Here is a 20,859-nt window from a genome sequence, read left to right as displayed (position 1 = left end):
TTCAGTCTCCATGTGGTGTAGTATATTTCCAACCAAGTATTTCCTCAATAAATACTAAACAACAGGCACTGTGAGATTAAATACTTATAGGGGAGGTGGCTAACTGCCCATGGGGGTGTTTGAGGGAATACTTTCTTAGGGCCTTGAAGGTCACTTTTTCAAGTTTTTTTTTTTTTTTTTTTTTTTTTTTTGCGGTATGCGGGCCTCTCACTGTTGTGGCCTCTCCCGTTGTGGAGCACAGGCTCCGGACGCGCAGGCCCAGCGGCCATGGCTCACGGGCTTAGTTGCTCCGCGGCATGTGGGATCTTCCCGGACCGGGGCACGAACACGTGTCTCCTGCATCGGCAGGCGGACTCTCAACCATTGCGCCACCAGGGAAGCCCGAAGGTCACTTTTTAAAAAATTATTTTTTATTTATTTTTTAAAACATCTTTATTGGAGTATAATTGCTTTACAATGGTGTGTTAGTTTCTGCTTTATAACAAAGTGAATCAGCTATACATATACATATATCCCCATATCCCCTCCCTCTTGCCTCTCCCTCCCTCCCACCCCTCTAGGTGGTCGCAGAGCACAGAGCTCATCTCCCTGTGCTATGCGGCTGCTTCCCACCAGCTATCTATCTTACATTTGGTAGCATATATATGTCCATGCCACTCTCTCACTTCGTCCCAGCTTACCCCTCCCCCTCCCCATGTCCTCAAGTCCATTCTCTACGTCTGCATCTTTATTCCTGTCCTGCCCCTAGGCTCTTCAGAACCATTTTTTTTTTAAGATGCCATATATATGTGTTAGCATATGGTATTTGTTTTTCTCTTTCTGACTTACTTCACCCTGTATGACAGTCTCTAGTTCCATCCACCTCACTACAAATAACTCAATTTTGTTTCTTTTTATGGCTGAAATGTGGTCACACTGTGGTCACTTTTTTGATTGGAAAGTTAGGGGCTATTCTGCACATATACTGAAGATGCTCCCCCACCTCTCCAAACATATAACCTTGAATTTGCTTCTCCAGAGTCTGGGTGACTTTTCCTTTGCCCTGCCTTCCTTCACTTCTGGGAGGCCCAGGTCAGAGTGCAGAGACACAAAAAGGTCTGTGGGAGAGAGGGAAGGGGATGCCATAACTAGGAGCCCAGGAACAAACTCAGGAACATTCTGGGACCAGAGCTTGAGAATTTCACAGGACACGTTCTGCGGCCAGCCCTTCAGCAGTTGGCAGGAGCTGGGTAGACCCTGTGCCCATCTCCCTGAGCCCCTGTTCAGAATGGAATCCACTAGAGGGAGAAGGTGGCTGAAAAGTTGTCCCTCTGGACCATGCTTCCTCCCCCCTTCCCTCTGGGCTCTCAAGGTGGGTAGGGCAGGGTGGAGGTTGGGGGGATGCGGGAGGAGGGGGAGTGAAGGGGTAGGGGGTGAGCAGGAGCCTTTCATATTTTCTCTCTCTACTCCAGGGCCTGTTGTATAGTAAAGCCCTTGGTAAATGTTTTCTTGGCAAATGATTGCATATAATCATTATGTTTATTTAAAAAGAGTTGATGGAAAAGCTGGCTTGGGTAATTTTTGACTGACTGGGCCCATCTTGATACCTGAACAAGTTGTTTTGCAGGTGGGCCTGGCACGCCCCCTGAGGTTTACAGGGGCACTGGGTCCAAGCCTGTCGGATGGCTCCAGCCCTGGAAGGGCAACTTCAAGCAGCAGAGCCTGTGGTTGGGCCTGCAAAGCCAGAACTACCATTAGGAAAAGGGCCAGGCTGGAGCAGGGCCAAGAGAGGGGACCGAGGATCCAGGGGACTCAGCACACACAGCCCTCGGGCACCACGAGAACCTGGCCTTCCAGACCCCAGACCACCCACAGGGCAAGCCTCACCCAGGAACCATTTTTGGTCTGAGATGACCTTTTATTTCCCTAAGTGATGCATGCCATCTTTATGAATGAGGAGTTTTCTCAAACAAAGAATAAGCCTCTACACCTTAAAACAAAACAGAACAGAAAATCAGGGATCCTGTAACTAAAGCACTGGGTACCTTCCAGAAGGAACTGCTGAATTTCAAATAAAGACAAGATATATTTTATGTTATTTTTCCTCAATATAAGTGAAACAAAGACATTATCATTCGAGACCTATCAATTAATTTGTATATGTAATTGCACTTGCAATGCAATACAGATGAGTATAACTGATATGAATAAGATTCATTTTAGTCTGAGTAGATGCTACTAATCCTAATACGTCTAACACTACAAACAGGTTTTTAAATGAGTTTACTGTCTTGTGTTCCCACACAAAAAGGTTTTGGTTGCCCTGAGAAGCATTTGTGTCACAAACAGCACTCAGCTTTTCCCTCTAGTGAAAGAAAATGTCCTGTCCACATGATGCAGTGATATATCCCACCATCACAAGATTCACACATCAAACCTTCTATTTTATGATATCTCTGCTTCATTTATAACTGTTTACACATATGAAAATGTTTTATCCGAAAAAATACAATAGGACGCAAGGCTGAAAAGGATACTTTCACCATAAAAACACACTTTAAAAAAATTGATTCTGTCTAATTTCATTTGGAATTGGCATTTTCTTCTATCAAAGACCAATTAACACTGTCCTTCTCACACAGTTCATTAAAGTCAGCACTTCCAGGGGAAGGTTCCAAAAGTCACAGTGTGCACTGAGAAAAATCAGCTTTTAAAGTGCTCCGAAAAATAAATGTGATTCAAGGAAACAATATGGAATATATTATATGCTGAACTGTACTGGAGATAGAATGAGTTGAGAGGATAGTTTAGAATAACCTTAAAAACAGATACATTTTAAAAAGTGTTTGAAATGAAAAACACTGTACTTGAAGGTGTTCTCATAGTGCTGAAGGCTCATACTGGGATCTTTCCATGGTGGTGGTTTTAACAGTAATATTGGAGATGCTTGCTGAACTCTCAGTCATGGAGCTGCTCCCTTAAGCTAAGTTGCAATAAACTCTCAGATCCTCTAGAAGCAAGATCTATTTACATGTGACAATTTCAAATTCTATTCTCAGGTACCTATATGTGCATTATGATTAAGCCCAGACCTGCAAAGACACAAATAGATAATTTTTAGTCTGTTTTCAGTTAATGACTTTTAAAACCTGAGTTTAAAGAGATAAAATCAAAGTCTACTGTACCCAAACATACACACCACATCCAAAATAGAGCATTCACATGTCTTAGCAAGATAACACTTTACTCCTAGCAACTCAAAGGTGCTTCTTTGGTCCTGGCTCCCCCTCTCCCTTAGTTAATCATTTGAAGGGCATCTGTGGCCTTCTTGCTAGGGAAGGTAATTCTCAGATTGAAAACCAGAACCCTATGTACCCATTCAGCTCACTGGGTACATTGACATGTTTATTAATTTAGCAAACTCTTGCCCAGGATGATGAAGTCACGGATAACTTTACTGTTTGTTTCAGGAACTTTGCAAAAATCCTTTAATCTATTTACCCTAAGACTAGACTACTCAATTACTCTCTTTAGAAAAGACACACACTTCTCACGACAGTACACAGCATCAAATGACCGCCTGCTTTTCAAGACAGTCTTCGAAATTCTCTCCCTCCCCCTACCCTGTGTCCAACAATCTTAAACTATGCCACAAATTTGTCCAATCCTAATTAAGTCCCTCCATCAAAAGACTTGCCTTCAACCAGACTCCCCAAACCTCATAAATACCTGCCTTTGCTCTCCCCTTCTGAAATGCTAATAAGACTGTCAAGTTTGTGATCTTCCACAGTGAGGTAAACTTTGTTTGATGAACAGGTTATTTTGGTGGCATTTCTAGGAAGCCGACATCTGACAAAGTCATGGAGCTCTTTGAGAATCTAATAAAAGCCATGAGGACACTTCTCCTGGAAAAATGTGCACGCGCGCACGCACACTCACACACAATTTAGCATATAATTGCAGGGGCTTCATAGGTCTCCTGAAGCCCCTGTGTGGGCTTCACAGGGGTCTGTGACCAAAGATTAAGAAGCCAGCACTACTGGGAGGTGAGACTGGCAATCTGACTTGTCAAAGGCTGGAATCAGACTTTTAGGGTATCTATGCTTGAATAGATGGGGAACTCATCTATTCCCCAATCAACTGCATTGATGGGGAACTCACTACCTCCCCAGGCAAATCACTTCTCTGTGGCTATAGAATTGAAAGTAGAGCTCTGTTTTGGCTGCCCAGGCCCATCCTAGCTTACTCTGATCTCTCTGCTTTCAGGAAGGCCAATCACTCCTGCTCTCACACACAGAGGAAAGCAGAAAAACTTCTCTCTTACTCTGAGGGTATGATCCCATGATCCTGAGCAAAAGGCAGTCCCATCAGGGGAAACACGTAGACTACTAACACGGTTTTCATGTCCAAACAAGATGGAGACTCGGGATCCCTTGAGGACATCCCAGACGTTGATGGTATAATCGTTGTATCCAGCAAACAGCAGGCGACCTTAAAGCAGGAGGATATGATGGTTATGAAACTAGTTCCTTCCTTCTTGTTTTTCTTTTCATGACTCTCACTCATGCACTCGCTCATTCATTCATTCATTTAATAAACAGTGATTTAGTGCCCATTATGTGCCAGGCACTGTACTTTTCCCTGGGGATTCAAAGAGGAGAAAGCACAGTTGGTGGCCCCTGTGGAGGGTGGTGGTGGGTAGGCTGACTCATAAATCATTGCAGCACCCTGTGGTAAGGGCTGTCATGGAAGTGCTCCGCTATGTGTGAAGTGTTATGTGATCACAGAGGAAGGGGGATCAAGAAGGGCACTACAGGGGACTTCCCTGGTGGTGCAGTGGTTAAGAATACGCCTGCCAATGCAGGGGACACGGGTTCGAGCCCTGGTCCGGGAAGATCCCACATGCCGCGGAGCAACTAAGCCCATGTGCCACAACTACTGAGCCTGTGCTCTAGAGCCTGCAAGCCATGACTACTGAGCCCGTGTGCCACAACTACTGAAGCCCGTGCACCTAGAGCCTGTGCTCCACAAGAGAAGCCACCGCAATGAGAAGCCCGTGCACTGCAACGAAGAGTAGCCCCTGCTCGATGCAACTAGGGAAAGCCCCCACACAGCAACAAAGACCCAACGCAAGCAAAAATAAATAAATAAATAAAAATTAAATTAAATTAAAAATTTTTTTTTAAAAGGGCACTACAGGGAAAGCAACATTTGAGCTGGCCTTTGAGGGCTGAATAGGAGTTTGCAACGCAGAGAAGGAAGGGAAAAGACGTTCCAGTAGCAGCATGCATGCACAAAGGCACAGCTACACAACCGGGGGGGGGGGGGTGTCTGGGAAAACTGAATGGTCCGCTGAGCCAGCATACGAGTGCTGCCTTAACTTTCACAGGCAGCCTCCCCAGCTGTGAGGGCAGAGGTGCCATGAGCTTCAGGGCATTAAGAAAGGGACTCTTGCTTCACTCCCCCCACCTCTGAAAAAAAAGGTCCCTTTTCAGGTGTGAAAGGAAAATGGAAGGCTGGAGAGGAAATGCCTAAAGGTGCAGATGGAGTTTTGATACATCATTGTTTTGAAGAAGACCATTAGGTGGGCCCAGCCTTCATTTCCCCTGGAGTGAACTGGGCTGAGGAAGCTGCTTCAGGCAGGGCAAAGCGGGCTGTCAAAAATGCAGTGGAGGGGCTTCCCTGGTGGCGCAGTGGTTGAGAGTCCACCCGCAGATGCAGGGGACATGGGTTCGTGCCCCAGTCCGGGAAGATCCCACATGCCGCGGAGCGGCTGGGCCGGTGAGCCATGGCCGCTGAGCCTGCGCGTCCCAAGCCTGTGCTCCGCAATGGGAGAGGCCACAGCAGTGAGAGGCCCGCGTACCGCAAAAAAAAAAAAAAAAAAAAAAAAAAAAAATGCAGTGGAGGAAAACTGGTGCAAAAGTAGACTCTTTAGCACATGCACCCATAGGAAGTTTAGCTAGGAGGGGAAGCTTGGCAGAGCTGGGTTTCATTGAATTCCTGTTTTACAGTGCCAGGAAAGTTTCTGAAATAAAATCTTACCACTGAGGGAGAAGTCCACGCTGGAAGCTCCAAAGATGATACTCTCTTTGGAATAGATGGCAACCTCCCTGTCTGCCCGGAGGTCGTAGAGGCGACACTGGGGTGACATAGAAGATAAAGAGGCACTTGTTTCTGGATCTTGTTTGGTGCATTGATGGCCACAGAGCTACAGGCAGGTGCCAGTGGCTTGTGTAGTTTGAGGGATAAGGGAAAAACCTCTTTCGTTTTCTCTCCTAGTATTTTCTCCCTCAATCCCGATTCCTATTAATCTCCAGGGATTACTGGAGATTCAAAGAAACAGCAAATACAAATTTCTTTAGGTACAAAAACAAAAATGAAAGCCCTCTTTTTTTTTTCTGACAAAGAATATGTGTTCACTGCAGAAAATTCAGGAAAACTCATAAATGCATAAAGAAGGAAATAAAAGTCACTCCCAATCCTAGAGGTATTTACTAACATCTGGACTATTTCCTTCAGTCTTAATCTATTTTATGTCTGGATTTAAATGGGGTGGATGTTTCATTACTGCTTCTATTAGCATTATGTTATAAGCATTTTCTCATATCATTAAATAATCTTTAAAAAAATGGGAGTAATATGGTTGTTATATTCCTCATGTGGATATATCAGAATCTACTTAGCCATACCCTGCTAAGTGTTTGATTATGTCTGATTTTTCTCTTTTACAAATAAAATTATGGGGAAGCCATGATCCTTCTTCTATAAAAATCTTTATATGCATCTCTGATATTTTCCTTAGAATAGCTAAAACATAGAATCCTTAGAATAGAATTGTTCCCAAGAAATAGCATGGCTGGATCAAAGGGTAGGAAAGTTTTGAAAGCTCTTGAATTTTCCCAAATGTATGCCCTTAAATTTTGTTAAATATTTTTTGAAATACAGAAGTTTTAAGTTTTCATTATTATGAAACCCTCGATCTATTCCCCTGTAATTTCTTCCATGATAGCAAATTACAGTGCAATTCATTATTTAATAAGATATTTGCTATTTTGAGGGCACAGGAGGATATTTTTTTTCTCCTGAAATATAGGTCAACATAATTTGACAATTAGTATCAAAAGCCTTAAAACTAGGCTGATTTTTAACTCAACAAGTTCATGTCTGAGAATTAATTATAAGGAAATGATAAGAGAGGTACCAAAAATATTTGCTTATAGCAGTGTTTTTAACAGGAAAAAAAAAACCTTGGAAAAAACCTAATGACCCAAAACTTGAAGACTGGTTAAGTAAATGATGGCATATCCATAACGTAGAGAACTATTCAATCATTAAGAAAATAGAATGTGGGAGAAAAATATGTATTGGCATGGGAAAATGTTCACAATCTGTTGCTAAGTGAAAAAAGCAAATTATAAAGCATTTTGTTTAAAAACTAAAAAGACAGAAAGGAATTCACTGAACTGTGATTTTTCTTGGGTATAATGATTAACATAATTTAGTGTTTTCCCCCAAGATTTCTTTATTGAAGTCACATCAATTCTGTAATCAGGAAAAAAGTTATTTTTGAAAACTAAAATAAGGTCAGCATATCTCTCCTTTGGATAGGAAAAGCTCTCAATAACTTAGAAACATACCGTAGCATCATCTGATCCCGAAGCAAAGGCATCTCCACTCGGGTAGTATCTGCAGAGAGAAAGTGTGGGGGGAAAGCACTTAGAGAGGTGATTCCCAATCCTGGGTGCCCATCAGAACCATCTGGGAAGGCTGTCCCATGCTGGTCCCTCAGACTTCTAAGGATACACAGACCACTCATTACAGAGGCCAGAAAGGGAGGCTCATCTGGAAGGTCCCAATTGACCTACCTAATTTTCTTCTCTGTAAACAGGGGACAGTGACACTGGCCTTGCAGAGTATTGGCGAGGAGTAAATTAGATAATATGTATATCTGTACCAGACACTGAACACAGGCAGGTCCCCTGTATCCTTGCTTCCCCTTGATCATATACCCCATTCCCAAGACTTGGCCAGAGCTAAGGGATAAGACAGTGGTTATAAACACAGACACTGCAATCAGATATACAGAGCCACAGGAAGCTGTCTGCACTGACCACTCACTACATGGGATACTTCTGGCAAGTGCCTTCACCCGGCCCAGCCTCAGTTTCTTCATCAGAAAAGTAAGGAGGATAACGCACATTTCCTGCTGTAAAGACTGAATAAGACAATATATATATTATACAAAGAATGTGGCACGGTGCCAAATAAAAAGCATGCAATAACTAATGATTATTACTGTTATAGTCATCCTTTCCTCTAATCAGGCCTTCAGGGACTTCCCTGGTGGTCCAGTGTGTAAGACTCCGTGCTCCCAGGGCAGGGGGCCGGGGTTCGATACCTAGTCAGGGAACTAGATCCCGCGTGCATGCCGCATGCCACAACGAAGATCCCACGTGCTGCAACTAAGACCTGGCACAGCCAAATTAAATAAATATCTAAAAAGAAAAATAATCAGGCCTTCTGGAGAGAGGGCAGCCTAAGTAGAGACCTGGTGGATATTAGAAGAAGAGGGTTCTGGGTAGAGGGAACAGCATGGGTGAGAGAATGTGCATGTTTAAGCTGTTATTTCATGAATATATAGGGATTTAACTTATTTTTGTGGCTTTATATTCTATCCTGTATCGTAAAAACCTCATTTACTATTTGTAGTAATTTCTCAATTGATTTCCTTGGATTTTTCTGGGTAATTACTGCACATTTGCAAAAAGTGATAGGTTTTTTTCTCCTGTTTTCCTTTCCTACATTTGAGGTCAAAGAGCTAGAAAGTTCTCATTAATATTTCTACCACTAAGTTAATTAAGTATTCTTACTGTGTTCTGGCTTTTTAAAAATTATTATTATTTTATTTATTTATTTTTGGCTGTGTCGGGTCTTCATTGCTGCACGTGGACTTTTCTCTGGTTGCAGTGCGCAGGCTTCTCATTGCGGTGGCTTCTCTTCTCTATGCGTGCAGGCTTCAGTAGTTGTGGCACACGGGCTCAGCAGTTGTGGCTCACGAGCTCTAGAGTGCAGGCTCAGTAGTTGTGGTGCACAGGCTTAGTTGCTCCGCGGCCTGTGGGATCTTCCCGGACCAGGGCTCAAACCCGTGTCCCCTGAATTGGCAGGCGGATTCTTAACCACTGCACCACCAGGGAAGCCCTGCGTTCTGGCTTTTAAGGGGAATAAGTCTACTGCTTTCCTCTAAGCATAAAGATTCTTGAGTGATTATACTTTAAATGCTGTCCTGACAGTGCCAGCTTCTAAATATATATGTCAAGTCCTGACCTCTCTCTTGGAGTCCAGGTCACAGCTCCTGCTACCTACTTGACATTCCCACTTGGTCGTATAACAGCATCTCAGACTTAGCTAGCCCAAGACAGAGCTCCAGAATCCATGTGAAACCACTGCCTTCTCCCTGCACTGCCTCCAACCCTCCCTGTCTTAGCAAATGGATCAGTGCTTACTGCCCCTTATAAAAGATTCAGGTTCTCTGAGCTCAGGGTTCTTCTCCTATAATACAGCCCTTTGCATGGGCAGGTGTCATTTGGCCCTTTTCATGTGACCCTGTAGAATTGGGGCTTAGGTAACCAGCACAAAAATGCTGATACCCCAGCTACTGCCATCACTATGAGTAAACAACTATCCTTCATCTCTAACCCAGGAGTCTCATGCCTTCTAGCAGCATCCATGAATCTGTGACAGCCTTACTTCATAGCTTGCAGCTAGGGTAAAATCTCAAATCCTTTCCAATTCTAGACGTTTCTATCCTCCCTGTGTATCTTCTTTAGTTTCAGCCACCATCATCTCATTCTAAAACTCACACAACAACCTTCTAATGGGCCTTCATACTTCCATTCTTGCTCCCCTACAATCCATTCTCCATACAGCATCCAGAGTGATCTTTTAAAGGCAAAACATGGATCATGCCAGCCACCTCCCCAACTCAGGACTCACTAGTGGTCACCTGGCCTTTTGTTAGGTTCCTGAACATCTCACCTCCCTGATCTTCCCCCCTGCTCTTTGCAAGCCTGGCTCCTTCATTATCCTGGTCTCAATTTAAACATCAATTTCTCAGAGAGAACAGACCATTCAAAGAAATAACCCATCTTATCACAGTTCCCTGTTTTAATTCTTCTTAGCACTTAGCAGTCCTTAAATAGCACATTTATCTGTGCTTTGTCTTCTGTAGGACAGTATAGATGTTGTCTTGTTCAAAACAGTACTCCCAGTTTCTGGAATACTGTCTAGCAGATAAGGACTTAAACATTTGTTGAATGAATGAATGAGAAACACTGACTTGACCTAGACAGGATAATATCCATTGCCCCTAGTGCAATTATATTAAAATTCTCCAAGAAATCGCGAGTTCTGTTCGGTCCCACCACAAATCAGCCATTATTGCTGGAAAAGCCTCTCTCAGCCAAGAAAATTGAGCCTAGAGGCTAAGCACTAGCCCAGACTGGGGAACACTGGAGGACAGAGGAGCAACGTGAACATTCTACTCACTGACCGGACACTGTTGATGTCAGATTCGTGTGTTTCAAAGGCCTGCACGCACTGTCCGGAGCGCATGTCCCACACCATGGCTTTCTTGTCACATCCCTACAAACAGAAAGTTACCCAGAGTTATGTACAATGCAAGGAATGTCTACAGACAGGCATGAGTTCTGGTTATGTCACAGAGACCTTTTTGTTCCCATTAGTAAATGGCTGACAATATGCTTTTCTGGCACTAGCTTTACCTAAGGCCACTTTCCTCAACTGATAAGCCCTCACACGGCCAGAGCCAGGTCTTGGGGTCAGGGTGACGAGCAAGGGAAGGCACCCAGCCCCCTTTTAAGCATGTTTTCTTCTCTCCCATCTTTCTGAGGGGCTGCAAACTCTCCAGAGCCTCCTTCTCCCCTTCCTCCTGGGCATCTCTCTTCATTTTTCCCTCTCTTTCCCCCTCCTCTTTATCTCTGCCTCTATAAGCCCAGAGGGGAGGAGGGCAGGTGGACAGTGGTGTGCTGGGACCTCCCAGCTTAGTCTCAGGTGTGTGGGGCAGCCTGAACACAGGTGGAGAGCCACGTGCCCCTGGGCCAGCTGCACCCCAGCAGCCTAGTCAGGGTGTTGCCCGCAGTCAGCTGGGTGGCTCAGGCAAGTCACCTCCCTGGGCTTCTGCCTCAACACCTGTAAAGTGAACCTTCTCTGGGTTGCTACCATGAGCCACTAGGCTTTCACATACTATCCAGCTTCCGGGAGCATTTTGATAAATTCCTGCAAAGCTTTCTGTGATCAAGCATGAGCAGTATAACCAGACTCTCAGGGCTTCCCTGGTGGCGCAGTGGTTGAGAGTCCGCCTGCCGATGCAGGGGATGCGGGTTCGTGCCCCTGTCCGGGAGGATCCCACGTGCCGCGGAGCAGCTGGGCCCGTGAGCCATGGCCGCTGAGCCTGCGCGTCCGGAGCCTGTGCTCCGCAACAGGAGAGGCCACAACAGTGAGAGGCCCGCGTACCGCAAAAAAAAAAAAAAAAAAAAATCAGACTCTCAAAGGTCAAACAGAAGGAGTAATGGGTTAAAATTAGTGTCCAAATTGTCGGTTTCAAATGATGTCTCAGAAAGACCTGCTGTGGGAGTTTAGCACTCCAAGCATCTTTACTGAGAATGTGGACTAAGGAATCAGAGTGTCTTCAAATCGTTACAGGACCCTAAATCAGGTGGAGTTTAATACTCTGAAAGAGACAATACAATCCACAATGATATCAACAATTTGAAAAAACAGTGTAGTTGAGTAGGGATAAATACAGTTATACAAAGACACAAGAATGAAATCTACACAGATAGGGCCAAATACCCAAGAAGAAAATCAGGGTCCCTACCAACTAGAGGCCACACAGCCCTCACCTGAGGGCCAGGACTAAGATGTGGGCAGCTCGGAGCGAACATCATTAGACAGCGTTTGCACCTCTGTCCTCTCTCATCACCGTCTCCTGAGCGAGATGAGACAGGACCCAGGGATCAGGCCAGCCACCTCAGTTCTCCATTCTTATTCCCAGGTGTCCATAGAAATACTTGCCTCTCTGCATAACACACTGTAAACTCTTCCCTCTACTGCTCACGATATCCTGGGGAAGGTGGGGGACAAATGCTATCGTGCCTTATGCCCAATTTACAGAGGATGAAATGTAGAGTCAGGTAGCAAATGTGGGTCCCAGGTGTCCTGGCTCCTCGTCTGGTGCTCCTCTGCCAGGGTGGCCTGCCTGTCCGACTCTTAGCCTTCAGATACACTGTTCCCTGTGCCTGAGAGTGGGGGGAGGGGGCTGGTGACTGGCAGGGGTAGGGCGGGAGAGTGTCCCAACAGTGTCAAAGCTCTGACCACACCACAGCGATGCCTCGCCACCACTGCCACCTGAGACTCCTGGTGCCTAGCGACTGTCTCTAAAGCTCTCAGATGCTAACTCTCTGCTACTTATTTAAGGAATCTCAGCCCCATCCAGGGAAGTGTCCAGTCTAGTCCCACAAATTAACAGGAAGTGCCACCATGAGCCTCCCTAGTGGACAAAGGATCCCCCAGAGATCTTCCTTGGGTCTTTACCCCAGACACGAAGGTGTTCCCGGTTTCTGAGGGAGCCAGGTCCAAGCAGAGCACGTCAGCCCCGTGCCCATGGAAGCTCTGCAGCAGCTGCCCGCTCTCCACGTCCCACAGGGCACACGTGCCGTCGCCACTCGCTGTCAGGATCTGCCGCAGGAAAGGACAGGAAGGGTGTGGCTACTGTGTCATTAATGTCCCTGTCAGGGGAAGCCAAGCAGATGCTTACAGTTCCACAGGGAAGAGGAGGCTCCTTACACACACACACACACACACATACACACACACACACACACACACACACACACACACACACACCCCTGCTAAATCTGGACTCAAGCACAGAACTCTTTCTCTGGTACTGAGAAAGAAACAGTTCATTTTTGACACCCTCACTGTCCTTGAGCTGTTTATGTGCCTGTCCTCCTGCAGAGTATGAAATCTAGAGGTCTCCCTGCAGTACCTGCGGGGCTCTATACCTGCCTGCCACGTAGGAAGTGCTCTGTGAACATTTGTTTAACAGAACCACAAGCAGCCAAGCCCAGTGTTCTGCTTCCCAGACACTAATAGAGAGCCTGGGGTGGGGCCTGAGATTCTGTATTTCCCACAAACTCCCAGGCGATGCTGACGCTGCTTGCCGGGACCCACGTGGAGCAGGATTTTGCTAAACACGTTCTCCTGTAGCTGTATCCCCCAGAGGCTCCCTGGGCCACTGAGTGGTGCTGACAGACACACAGGGCCAACCAGCATCTGCCGTGGGCTGGCCACGTCCAGGCCCTCCGCTAGGCATCAGGGTTTGCAGAGAGACTGTGTCTTGGTCTCTGCTCTCCTGGAGCTTGGTTAACAGGATTGTCAAGAAGGACTGAAACCCACAGAACTCCCTGTCCCTATGTTAATCAATTCCAGGGCCAGGCACACATCCCGGTGCTGCGTTAGACAATACTGAGAAACCAAGTAAAAAGAACCTAGCTGCCTGCTCTGTGAAATAACTGCTCCTGCAAGATAAAACTGTGAACCAACTAAACTTACTTATCAAGACTAATAGCTTTGTAAAAAATTAATGAAAACAGAAGCCTCAATTAAACACAGTGGGAGACCAGAAGGGGGAGCTCTCATGTCCTGATGATAGAGACCAACAGGAAGAAGACAGACTTCTCTTCTTTCCTGGGAAGGATTCAGCCAATGAAAAGCCATGGACTCAGGCTTCCCTGAGGGCGCAGTGGTTAAGAATCCACCTCCGAATTCAGGGGACACGGGTTTGAGCCCTGGTCTGGGAAGATCCCACATGCACGGAACAACTAAGCCTGCAAGCCACAACTACTGAGTCTGCGCTCTAGAGCCCGCAAGTCACTACTGAGCCTGCGAGCCTAGAGCCTGTGCTCTGCAACAAGAGAAGCCACCACAGTGAGAAGCCCACGCACCTCAGCGAAGAGTAGCCCCTGCTCACCACAACTAGAGAAAGCCCACGTGTAACAACGAAGACCCAACACAGCCAAAAATAAATAAATAAAATAAAATAAATTAAAAAAAAAAAAAAGAAAAGAAAAGCCATGGACTCTGTTTAATCCTCCCAACTTCCTTTTCCACTCTGTAAAAGCGTTCTCCTGCTGGGTGGGGACTTGCAATGCCTCGCCATGGTCCACTCACTATGGTTGTAAGCAAAAAAAAGCGCATGGGGCAGCAGCTTGCTCACCAGCTCTTTCCGGAAGCCTCGCCGGTTTCCTCCACGACCTCTGCCAAGGAGTGTGCCCTCCCATTTTAAGGTGGGTCTTTTAAGGTGGAAAACTAGTTATGACATAATAGCTTAGGGTTGGTAAGCCCAACGAGGTAAGGGTCTTAAAGCAAGTCCTGGTGAGCAAGCTGTTGACCTGAAACAAATAGACGGCCAGGTGTTTCTCCAGCAAAGATGGGTTTATTCAGGATCAGCAGAGAACTGCAATTCAGGGTCTGCAACCATGGCGAGGTTGGACCACTCACCTTGGACCCTGAAACCCTCTAAGGACCCTTCCCCAGTGTCTTCATTTTGAGACGGTACAGCGATTCTGTCAAGTTGGGGTCCTCCCTTGCTGCAGTAGGTCTAATAAACTTAGCATTGTTGGCTGGCAGGTGTTTCTGATGGTCTTGGCAGACAAGACAATGATCACTTACGATAGAGTGAGAAGTGCTGAGGTACAAGTAGGTCTGTGAGAGGGACACCAAACCCACTTTGGCAACATGTGAGCTGATCTCAGAGGAGGAGTGAGAGCTGGCCACTCACTAAGGAAGGGGAGGAGAGCAGAGAGGGCTGAGGTGAAGGCGCACCTGTGCAGTGAATGAAAGGTGTGCCTGCCTGGGTACGGAGTGAGGACTTTAGCCTGTAGGCAAGAGGGACCTGTGGAAAGCTTCTGAGCAGAATGACCAAATCGAGGGTATATTTTAGGAAAATCTGTCTGAGGTCAGTGCAGCTGTCCCTCAAGCAGACTCTGGATAGTTTCAAGTACAGAGGCTGGCCCATGCATAGAGAAGAATACTGGGGTGCCTGGGGAAAGGCATGGCGGCCAGAACTAGGGTTTTAAATTTTGTTGCTGCCAGTGTGTGTGAGGCTTGGGCTCTTGGTGCAATTGGGAGAAAGGTGGTGAGGATCCAGGGCTCAAGGCCTCAAAGACCCAGCTGATGGTATCGCAGAGCCCCGGAGCCAGCACGGTTCTGAGCAGCCATGGGGGGACCCACAAGGGTTAAGCCCTGGCAAGCAGAGCCTCCCTATGCCCCACCTTCCTGCTCCTCACAGGGGCTGGACGAGGTAGTAAGACAGTGTGGGAAGGGGCTCCTGCAGTGTAAGCGTGCACAACAGAGCCCTCTGTGGATGGAAATTACTGATGGCTGAGGAAAGAAAACGGGAAGTAGGCCTTAAAGGACTGCCAGCATTCAGTGTACCCACTGACTGTGCTGCACCTCTAGTTTCCACGTGCTGGTGGTCTCCTCTCATCCTCTCCCTCCTTCCCCCTCTCTTCCCTTCCCTCTCGCACGCTAGGCCTAGCACTTGTAAAAGAATCTTCTTTTTCTTGCAGGGAGGAGACATATTACAAGGAAAGAATCCATTCCCACTCTGGCCTTGCACCTGCTGGCCACACCGTCCTGGAGTGGGTTCCTGCCAGCAGTCTGGGAGGCCTAGGATCTTCTTGCAGCCAGGAGAGGCCCCTCCATGGAGAAAGAGCTGGCTGAGTTCCAGAGTTCTCAGGCTTCTTGGGTGTGGACCCCAAGGCCCTCCTCAAAGCCCCCACTTGCGGGCAGCTCTCAAATTTGGAGACTCTCCAGGCTGCAAAGCCCAGGCAGCTGCCCATGGGACTCCCTCTGGCCTCGACTTCCCTTAAGAGGCCTGTGTACATCGGACAAGAGGACTCAGGCTGGTAAAAGCAGCTTAGAAACACACAAGACTTGGACCGTGTCTTAATTTGAGAATTTGTATTTTGTGATGTGCTACAATTCCCTCCAATCTCTGCTGGGCACACCCACTAGTGGATGTTCCACGCCAGTCCCGTCCTAACATTTGCAAAGGGGCCAGTAATTGCCAATCTTTTTTGGGACATCAGGTCCAAACAAATGACTGCCTGAAATGATTCCCTCGGTCTAGCTCTTTAATGGAAATTTTCCATACCATACTCTTCAGTCAAAGAAATGAATAGCTTTTAAAAGTTGACAGTAAATTCTTAATATTTAAAAATATTTTAAGTATTTGTGATCTTCATTACAATGTAAGTAAAAATAAATTTTATAAACCAATCATTCATTATGAAAAATGCACTAAACAGATCCTCTAACTCATTGTCATTCATTTATTCTGGAAAGTAGAGAATCTGTAGGTCTTATACCAGCCTCTTGAGGTTTTTGTTTTTCATCTTAGATCCCAGAGCTGGAAGGAAGCTTAGTTCATGATTTCAGTGGTACCCAAACTAGGCTACGCATCTGAATCACCCATGAAGTTTTGTGTTAATATAAATAACAAAACAATGAGAGCTAATGTTTATTGATGTTTACTAAGTATTTGAGATGAATCATCTCATTTAATCCTCAGAAAACCTCATGAGGGAGGAATTTACTACCATCCTCACTTGCAAGTGAGAAAAACAAAACACAGAGAATAATAAAACCTTGTTTAGGATTCACCATCCAGAACAGGAGACTAAACATCCTCTGTTGCTTTGGCTGCCCCTCAGGCCCAGAGACATCCGGTCTGGCCACTGCAGCAGCCAGGGCAACAGCACTCTCTACTGCACACTGGCCTGCAAGACTCCTGGTTGCAAATAACAGGTGTAAACGCTGCCCTCTAAGTCCGAACAGCCCTCCGGTCGGCAGTGAGACAATTACCAATCCCCGGGTCTCCTTGCCGCTATCCTTGCCACCCGCAGCTGACATAAGTCAGCTGAAGCCAGAGTGGCCTTTAATTTGACTCAGTCTCCTCCTTCAAACAAACCCAGTCTTCTCTGGCCCCACAATGGCTCCCTGCCGTTTGTAGGGTCAGCCCCGCCAGCCACTCAGGTCACCCTGTGACTGGGCCCTGCCCACCTCTCGGGCCACCTGCCTCCTCCAGTGCTCCCCTCCACCTCACTGGCAACACACTCGTCCTCCAGGGTGGCCCCTGCAGCACGTGTACGACCCCCCACTCCTGCTTTGAGCTCCCAGCCTCCCCTGCTATTCAGTCACCCCTGGTATCTGGCAATGTGGGTGGTGGCATCTGTGCAGGTTTTCTGGAGAGACGTGATACAGACACGATAGGATGCTTTAGGACTTGTGAGAGAAAACGTGGCCAAAGCGTTGAAGATGGATTGTCTCCACTTTGTGGCTTGCTCAAAGTAGGGCACAGATTTACCTTCTGATGCTTTTTCTTTTCGAATGTGTTAAAACAGGAGTGTAAAATAGGTACGATGAAGCGTGTCACATGCACAACTCTGAAAGTCAGCACCCTGTGAAGTTTTACATACGGAAGCACCTTGGAACTACCTCTCTGACCCAGATAGGAATTTCCACCACCCCAGAAGTTTCCTTGACCCACTCCCAGCCCCACGAAGTCAATTAGAAGAGGATGTTCAATATGGCATGGAGTTCATCTCATCTCTACCAATAGTCAACAGCCCTGACTTTCCCCATTTCTGATTTTATTAAAAATAATAATATAACCAGGAACTCCCTGGTGGTCTAGTGCTTAGGATTTGGCCCTTTCACTGCCGTGGCCTGAGATCCCACAAGCTGAGTGGCACGCCCCCCCCCCCCCAAATATATATATACACACACACACACACATATACACACATATATATACATGTATACATACATACACACATATACACAAATATATACACATAAACATACACACGTATACACATAAACATATGTAAACGTATACACACATATACACATAAACATATACACGTATACACACATATATAAACACACACACACATATATACACATATACACATACACACATATAAACATATACACATATATATGAAAAACAACAGGAGCTTCCTCTTAGAGCCAACTGGAGTGCACACAGCCTCCTGTGAAGAGGGACACCAGAACAGCTTCTTCGCCTTGCAACTCCACTTTAGCTCTCCACGACCAGCCCTGCTCCCCGGCAGGCTGGCCCGTCATCACGCGTCCCCTTATTTACCTGCATGTCAGAGTTGGTAAAGCTGCAGGCCGACAGGTAGTTGGTGTGCATAGCAACAGACTTCTTTTTGGCAGCCATGTTTTCATTTTTGTCAAACGTCAGTGGATACACAGAACACTTATTATCCAAACCGCTAGCATGGAAAGACAGAAGTGTCAAATGTTAATATAGGGCAGTAGAATATGTGTATGCTTTCTCATTCACACAAACTTTTCAAACTGTTTTCCTTTGGCAGTATCACATGTTGTAACCTTTCCCTCAGCTTTCACTTTGAAGATTTTCAAATGTACAGTAAAATTGAAAGAGAAAATAGTACAATGAACACCCAGATCTCTTCACATACGTTCACTAACTTAACATTTTGCCATATTTGTGGGAGAAAATTCTGAACCATTTGAATACAAGTGGCAGACATGACACATTACATCTAAATACTTCAGTTTGCAAATTTACATCTCCTAAAAATAAGAACATATTCTATAATCACTAACTCATTATCACATCTGTGAAAACAAAAATTCCATAACACCATTTAATAAGCCATCCATATTTAGTCGTTCCTAACTGTCTCCAGGATTCAGGGCCCATTTAGATCCACACATTACATTCTGTTTTTATATCTTTTTTAGAACTTTTAATGGAGAACACATTTTTTTGGTTGTTTATAATGAGAGAACTTAGGTCAGTTGTCCTACAGAATGTCACACAGTCTGGATGTGTCATGTTGTTTCTTAATGATTATATTTATGTATAACATTTTTTTATAAATTTATTTTATTTTACTTATTTTTGGTTGCATTGGGTCTTCGTCGCTGTGCATGGGCTTTCTCCAGTTGCGGCGAGTGGGGGCTACTCTTTGTTGCGGTGCATGGGCTTCTCATTGCAGTGGCTTCTCTTCGTTGCAGAGCATGGGCTCTAGGTGTACGGGCTTCAGTAGTTGTGGCACACGGGCTTCAGTAGTTGTGGCATGCAGGCCCTAGAGCACAGGCTCAGTAGTTGTGGCACATGGGCTTAGCTGCTCCACGGCATGTGGGATCTTGCTGGACCAGGGTTCAAACCTGTGTCCCCTGCATTGGCAGGCGGATTCTTAACCACTGCTCCACCAGGGAAGTCCCTCAGGTATAACATTTTTAGCAATAATATAAAGGTGATATATAAAGGTGATATTGTGTTATTTCTTTCTTACTGCTTCACTTTAGGAGGCTTGCAATGCCTCTTGTCTCAAGATTGGTGATGCCAACTTTGATTACTTGGTCAAAGTGGGGACCACCAGATCGCTCCATGCTAAGGGTGATTTGTTTGTAATTACAAGCATATTTTGTTTTATTGAGCTTTGCTTTATTGCATTTTTACAAATTGAACGCTTGTGGCAACCTGGCATCAAGCAAGTCTATTGGTGTCATTTTTCCAACAGCATTTGCTCACTCTGTGTCACATTTTGGTAATTCTCATAATATTTCAAACTTTTTCATTATTGTTATATTTGTTATGGTGATCTGTGATCAGTAATCTTTGCTGTTACTATTGTAATGGTTTTGAGGCACCATGAACCGTGCCCATATAAGATGGTGAACTTAATCGATAAATGCTGTGTCTGTTCTGACTGTTCCAACCGACCGGCGGTTCTTCTCTCTCTCTCCCTCTCCCCAGGCCTCCCTATTCCCTAAGGCACAACAATACTGAAATTAGCCAATTAATAACCCTATAGTAGCATCCAAGCGTTCAAGTGAAACAAAGAGCTGCATGCCTCACACTTGAAATAAAAAGCCAGAAATGATTAAGCTTAGTGAGGAAGGCATGTTGAAAGCCAAGACAGGCTGAAAGCTAGACCTCTTGTGCAAAACAGCCAGGCTGTGAAAGCAAAGGAAAAGTTCTTGAAGGAAATTAAAATTGCCACTCCAGGGAACACATGAATAAGAAAGCAGAACAGCCTCAGTGCTGAAAGGAAGAAAGTGTTAGTGGTCTGGATAGATCAAACCAGCCACAACATCCCCTTAAGCCAAAGACTAATCCAAAGCTAGGCCCTGACTCTCTTCAATTCTGTGATGGCTGAGAGAGGTGAGGAAGCTGCAGAAGAAAAGTCTGAAGCTAGAAGAGGTGGTTCACGAGGTTTAAGAAAAGAAGCTGTTGTCCATAACATGAATGCAAGGTGAAGCAGCAAGGGCTGATGTAGAAGCTGCTCAGCGGCCATGGCTCACGGGCCCAGCCGCTCCGCGGCATGTGGGATCTTCCCGGACCAGGGCACGAACCCGCGTCCCCTGCATCGGCAGGCGGACTCTCAACCACTGCGCCACCAGGGAAGCCCTAAACAACAGATTTTTAATGTAGACAAACGAGCCTTATATTGGAAGAAAATGCTATCTAGGACTTTCACAGCTAGAGAGGAAAAGTCAACGTTCTGGCTTCAAAGATTCAAAAGGCAGGCTGACTCTCTTGTTAGGGGTCAATGCAGCTGGTGACTTTAAGTTGAAGCCAGTGCTTATTTACCATTCCCCAAACCTTAGGACCCTTAAGAATTATGCTAACTCTACTCTGCCTGTGCTTTATAAGTGGAACAATAAAGCCTGGGTGACAACACATCTGTTTACAACATGGTTTACTGAGTATTTTAATCCCACTGTTGA

General features: G+C 45.7%; 1 protein-coding gene across 3 annotated transcripts in view; it reads right to left on the bottom strand.

The window, feature by feature from the left end:
• Window positions 1-392: 392 nt before the first annotated feature.
• GNB5 (G protein subunit beta 5) overlaps window positions 393-20,859 on the bottom strand; it is a 43,419-nt gene continuing 22,952 nt past the window's right edge. For 2 of the 3 annotated variants that reach the window (XM_059056292.2, XM_059056293.2), the window contains exons 5-11: window positions 18,236-18,368; window positions 12,592-12,735; window positions 10,529-10,620; window positions 7,617-7,665; window positions 6,022-6,118; window positions 4,304-4,470; window positions 393-3,071 (exon numbers count right to left, since the gene is read on the bottom strand). In XM_059056292.2, coding sequence (XP_058912275.1) covers window positions 3,060-3,071; window positions 4,304-4,470; window positions 6,022-6,118; window positions 7,617-7,665; window positions 10,529-10,620; window positions 12,592-12,735; window positions 18,236-18,368 — 694 coding nt within the window. In that variant the 3' untranslated portion in view covers window positions 393-3,059. The remainder of the gene's footprint in view (window positions 3,072-4,303; window positions 4,471-6,021; window positions 6,119-7,616; window positions 7,666-10,528; window positions 10,621-12,591; window positions 12,736-18,235; window positions 18,369-20,859) is intronic. The other variant, XM_059056294.2, reaches the window with a different exon arrangement.

This window comes from Kogia breviceps, chromosome 3, assembly GCF_026419965.1.
Source record: "Kogia breviceps isolate mKogBre1 chromosome 3, mKogBre1 haplotype 1, whole genome shotgun sequence".
NCBI classification, from domain to species: domain Eukaryota; kingdom Metazoa; phylum Chordata; class Mammalia; order Artiodactyla; family Physeteridae; genus Kogia; species Kogia breviceps.
Note: the sequence above shows the minus strand (reverse complement) of the source record. Positions and strands in the feature narration are given on the sequence as shown.